Here is a 5,523-nt window from a genome sequence, read left to right as displayed (position 1 = left end):
AAAGAAACTTTAAATAAGTTCGATCAAATTTCAAATGCCGATTCAGGTGATCGGCCCCTTATTAGCAAATTTGAAAATTGTGGAAGTTTATATTGAAGCTGTTAAATTGAGGTTGACTATCCTTTATAAAAACTCATTTCTAATTTTTATAATTTTACGTGACATTTAGCAAATTAATATTTTAAATTTTATGTCACATATCATAATATTATTCCTTTACAAACAAGTCGTGATTTCCTGCAATAGTAGGACTTCATATTTTTGAGAAAGCGTTGTTAATCTCCTCTTATTTGATTGATGAAAGTTAGTAATCACACTAGTCAATAGAAGAGTATTTTACAAAGTAGGTACGATTAAATTGATAAAAGTTTTCTACCCACAGCATAGAAATTATTCCTATTTTTCCAATTATTCCTCTTTGAAATGGATGCCTTTATTTCTGCGATCCCGAATGAAAAACGAGGAATTTTCGAACAAACTAAGAAATATGTCAACGATCATTTTGACGGAGTTCCCAGGTGCAAAGAAACTGAATGGAAGGGACATCGTTTTCCTCCCGGGTTTGAAGCAGAAACTGCAAAATATGCATACGAAGAACTGGGAGTGGAACAAAATACAGTATTTCTAGCATCTTACCCCAAAACTGGTAATCCTTCATTTGAATATATATATATAGGCAGATTATAATGGTATATTTTATGATTTCAGACACCTGAGTTAGTAGCGCATAATTGGCAATGAAAATTTTTCCTTTCTGTTCGAAATGAATATCCAGTTCACGAAATGTTCATATATTTAACATTCTAAATTGTTCTAATACAAACCTTTCGTTAAGTTTTTTTATGTACCGTGCATTTTAGTCGAGTAGTATAATATATATATACAGGATATAACATACCGATATTTTTCATAGGCGTAAATTGGACATCAGGGATTGTAAGTCAATTATTATATGGACCGAATGGATTGAGGATGTTTCCACCTTTACAAAAGATGGAAATAGCCGAAGGTACATCAGGCCGTAACAGATTTTCCATCCTGTCACAAAATATGAAATACCACGTTTTGTTTCTATATTTAGAATCAAAAATATAAATTATTATTTATCAATACAATCAATCCTGCAAAGAAAATTGACATAGGCGTCATGAACTTTATATTCGCCAAAGCATATAAAGTTATAAACGATATGACATTGTTCTTAATTATTTTCTAATTTTAGGCTAGAAATATTAAAATTTACACATATAAATATGCCATCGATGCAAAATAACATGGTATGTTTTATGCTCAGAAAACCAATATTTTCATTTATCTTTCAGCATCGAAATTTCAGCTACTGGAATATTTGCCAGTTCATCCTAAATGTTTCGAAACTCATTTACCGGAAAATCTGGTGAACTTAAAAAAAATAAAAAAAAGTGGTGGGAAGGTGACTACATTTTATCTTTATTTCAATTATGAAAACCTGTTGCATAGACCTATTGCGATCTGAATAAATAACGATTTGAGTGAAATTTTTTTGCGCGAACAGCTGATTTGAAGCATAGTGATTCTTTTTCAATTTAGTTTTTCGACGTTCTGGGTTTCGGAATGTATACAACATCAGGCAAAAAAAATAGTAAGCTTTGGAAGTCATATTAATGGAAAAATACTTGGTTCGAAAAAGGTTCCATTGTTACGGAATTATTCTGGATTGCAAAAATATTCTTGTTTTATTTTATCACTTTTCATAACTGTATTAATTGTCATTGCTCTCATCGTCATTGTCACGACAGTCGCTGCTCATGCTTGAGTTGAATTGCCTTCGTTCTTGTTACCATTTTCAGATAATATTCATAAAAAAAAGTTTGTCTTTTGTTTGATTGATGCGTACTTAATCTTTGCCCAATACGAAGAAATGAAGCACACCAAAACGGATCGATCAGTTCCGAAAGCAAAAATAATAAATATGTTGTTTTAAAGCTTGGAAACCTAATTTGTATCCAAGGCTACGTTAAAACTTTATATATATAGTTGTTATGCCGCATAACATTCATCGACTGAAATTGACATTTAACGATGCTCAAAGTTGTTGACAAGGTATTTATTATAAAAAGTAAGTCTCAATTAATCTTCGAGTTTACAGAGAAACGTTGAAATACTTAATGGGTTTTCAGTTTTCCTTGGCATTTTATCCAAATATATCATACGACTTTTTGGCGTGGTATACAACGATAACGTTTGTCAAGCAATGACTAAGTATGTGTTTTCAACAACCAGTTTATTTCTATATTCTGCAGATTATTGTCATTCTACGCAATCCTAAAGATCAAGTTGTTTCCTGGTATCACTTTTGCAAGAATGCACCCTTCAACAGCGCCCGATACGCCTTCAGTCTGGATTGGCCACAATTTTTCTCGGACTACGTGCAGGGTTTGTCCATTTGTTGAATAACAATTGAAATTTATGAGCTAACAGGTTCGAGGAGACAGAAGAGCCAACCTCTCTGATAACATTTCTATTTTCGTCTGAATAAAAACGCGACATTATTTTAAAAAATAATCTATAGTGCGTGAAATTCATTCGAACATCGTACATTTTCCCTTCGACTCAAACCTAATTATTTCAAATGTTTTGTGGCAGGAAAGCAAATAACCTTCATGAAAGATGGAGAATGGTATCCTGATCATATACTGGGATGGTATAAACACAAGGATGAAGATAATGTCATGTTCATTTATTATGAAGATCTGAAAAGAGTAAGATTTTTACACATTCTGACACACATGAGTCAATTACAATTATTTTAAATTTAAAATACTTCATTAATAATCCACCAATCACGAGGTGTACAATTGGAAAACTTACAAGGTGTTAGACAGTGGTTCTCAACTGGGGGCCACGAAGCAGTTTAAGAGGGGCCACGGCACATGGCTAATAATTGATCATAAAAGGACTTCGATTGCATATTTTCCAGTTAAAATAAAATTCTCCATTCAAGCGTTTACCGCACTTTAATTGCCCTTAAGAGGTTATTTGCGATCGCAGGGTGTATTCGCTTTCTTGTACGTGAATTGTTTGATCATAATGGAATTTGGAATGTAACAGTCAAAATAGTTCGCCGTTAGGGCGTCTCACCTGTAGACGGGCAATTTCACTAGACCGCAAGATAACCTTAGCCATCGTATTATAGACGTGAAAACGTCTTTGTAAATACCCAATATCCTAAATACGAAAGCGGAACGACGGTTACGTTGGCTTTGGTTTTACCAAAGTAAATCGAGACGACAAAGAACGTGCTCAATGCTTGCATTGCTCGCATGTAATGAGCAATAAAACATTACGTACATCTAAACTCCAAAACCACTGCGACAAAAATCATCCCCAGGTAAAACCATCTTGGTGTTGACAGTGACATTTGTCTAGCCATATCAAAGACGGCGTCCAACATAAAGAAATCTTGTTAGACAGTACCAAGCGCAAGATTCCCATTGGTTGTATACAAAAAATCTTTTGGTTTCTTGTCTGGGGTTTGCTTTTGCCTTCTATACAAGGTAGTAAAAACATAATACAATCCAGCACGTTTAGTTTTTTTGGAATAGCGAACAGGGGGGGCCACGAGTGCAAAAAGGCGTCAGAAGGGGGCCACGAGCCATAAACGGTTGGGAACCACTGGTGTAAGAGAAGAGAACAGAGTAGTAAAGAATAATAATCAACAGGCTCTATCTTTCGTTGTACAGAATACTGATTCGGAATGGCGTTTTTGAAAAAAATTTTGTATTGTGAACACCAGACTGGATCTAAACACAAGCAATCCTGATGCAATTTTATCACCATATATGTTTCACAGAACATGAAACAAGAAATTAGGCGTTTGGCAAAGTTCTTAAACATTGAAGTTGATGATAAGAGAGTGGAGGAAATAGAAAATGCGACTACGTTTAGTGTCATGAAACAGACATCTCATTCAAATCTTTTGAAATTGAATCTATTCAGAAAAGGTAACGTGATACATTTATCGAATCGGAATAATACATACCGAAAGCCACATAATGCGCTGATCATGCCATCACAGCAAGTGGTGATACTTATCGGATCATTTTACTAAAATATTTCATTATGCAGCCTAGAGCTATGAAATAAATTACAATGATTAGCGTTGTATATTAGAATACTAGGCTCCGTACGAAGTAACTAAATACTATAAATCAAAAGATGTTTTATATAGGAGAAATCGGAAACTGGAAGGAGCTGATGACTGTTGCACAGTCGGAATTGATGGACAAATTGATTGCAGATAAATTGGGGCATACTGACATCAAATTTATTTACGAAATATAGTAACATTGTCACACTTTTATTCATAAATTGATTAATGATTTTACTAAACCTTTCATACAACATTGCAGAAAACTAAACTGCCAATACATGTTTTACGGTAGTCAAGATTAAGTTTACTAGCCCTCAGGTCGTATTACAATGACCGGCCAGTTTCAATAAAATTTATTTCAGTGTCACATTGATTGAAATCTTTTTATTCGTTTTTACTTTATTATATATATAAACCGTTTTTGCTGTTTGAAAGGCAACCACGCATATAAAGCTGTTGTTATTAAAGCATTGACATAGCGGCATCACCGTCACCTAGCACTCAAACTGTATCACTGAAGAATGTGACATAGGATTGGGGATAGGCGTTAAGGCGCTGCCGAAAAGAACCATTTTCGTTGATACAACTATACAAACAATATCAGAAGAAAAATATTGCTCAGACACTTTCTCACATTTGAAAATATCTCTCTATATATATCTTAACAGTACTGCCATTTAGTTAATTCCCAAACATTTAACCCCATACCTCTGTAATCAGCTATTCATCTCATATTATTTAGCTTTATTGTTATATCATTCAAAAATTATAACATGTACATATTTATCAATACAGAATACTATAAAGTGTGAACTGTTTTATTTTGTGTAACTAGTGGTCAACTGCCGCAAAAACAGGTGATTGGTTCATAGCGTTTGTTATATTTGATCACATTAACCAGAGGGGTTAATTGAGTAAGCTATTGGGCAGGACCCAGTGGTTTAGCAAAATACAACATACATTGCTTGATTGGATATGCCAGCTATTATCTCCCCTTATGCGAAGTCACCATTATCTGCATTTTGGACATTCATAACATTAACGATTCAATTTTGGGAAAATGCAGACTCGTTCTTACTGAGTAGCCTATGGGTCACGAGTGAGGCTGCGGATTTTTGAATACCCGATAATTTCAGAATCGAATTTAATAATCTTTTCGAATGAAATCTAGAATCCACGGGAGATAAGTAATTGTTTGTGACTCACCACATGAATTACTAAAAAATAGAACCCATCACTCAGACACATTGTCGAGCGTTCACCCACAATAAACATGTTTTTTGTCAATAACTCATTAAGAGGAAAAAGGTCATATATATGTCAAAATTGCATTGAAAAAACAGGGCTTCGATAAAAAAAAATTTGGGGAATCTGGACCTTTCGCTCTATGA

General features: G+C 34.1%; 1 protein-coding gene across 1 annotated transcript; it reads left to right on the top strand.

Annotated features, from left to right (window-relative positions):
- The first annotated feature begins 386 nt into the window (after nucleotides 1-386).
- LOC120345981 (sulfotransferase 6B1-like) lies at nucleotides 387-4,941 on the top strand. The gene is made up of 7 exons (XM_039415603.2): nucleotides 387-646; nucleotides 914-1,009; nucleotides 1,323-1,432; nucleotides 2,283-2,415; nucleotides 2,626-2,741; nucleotides 3,833-3,983; nucleotides 4,211-4,941. The coding sequence occupies exons 1-7, from the start codon at nucleotides 424-426 to the stop codon at nucleotides 4,321-4,323; spliced, it is 942 nt and encodes a 313-aa protein (XP_039271537.2). The 5' UTR covers nucleotides 387-423; the 3' UTR covers nucleotides 4,324-4,941.
- The last annotated feature ends 582 nt before the right edge of the window (nucleotides 4,942-5,523 follow it).

This window comes from Styela clava, chromosome 8, assembly GCF_964204865.1.
Source record: "Styela clava chromosome 8, kaStyClav1.hap1.2, whole genome shotgun sequence".
Classification (NCBI taxonomy): domain Eukaryota; kingdom Metazoa; phylum Chordata; class Ascidiacea; order Stolidobranchia; family Styelidae; genus Styela; species Styela clava.
This window is presented reverse-complemented; position numbering and strand designations above follow the sequence as displayed.

What these genes read in the sequence shown, in the direction of transcription:
- LOC120345981 (XM_039415603.2), top strand. Translation starts at nt 424, where the DNA reads ATGGATGCCTTTATTTCTGCGATCCCGAATGAAAAACGAGGAATTTTC. An exon ending in ATTATGAAGATCTGAAAAGA is followed by an intron (nt 2,742 to 3,832) that starts GTAAGATTTTTA and finishes TATGTTTCACAG; the next exon opens with AACATGAAACAAGAAATTAG. An exon ending in ATTGAATCTATTCAGAAAAG is followed by an intron (nt 3,984 to 4,210) that starts GTAACGTGATAC and finishes TGTTTTATATAG; the next exon opens with GAGAAATCGGAAACTGGAAG.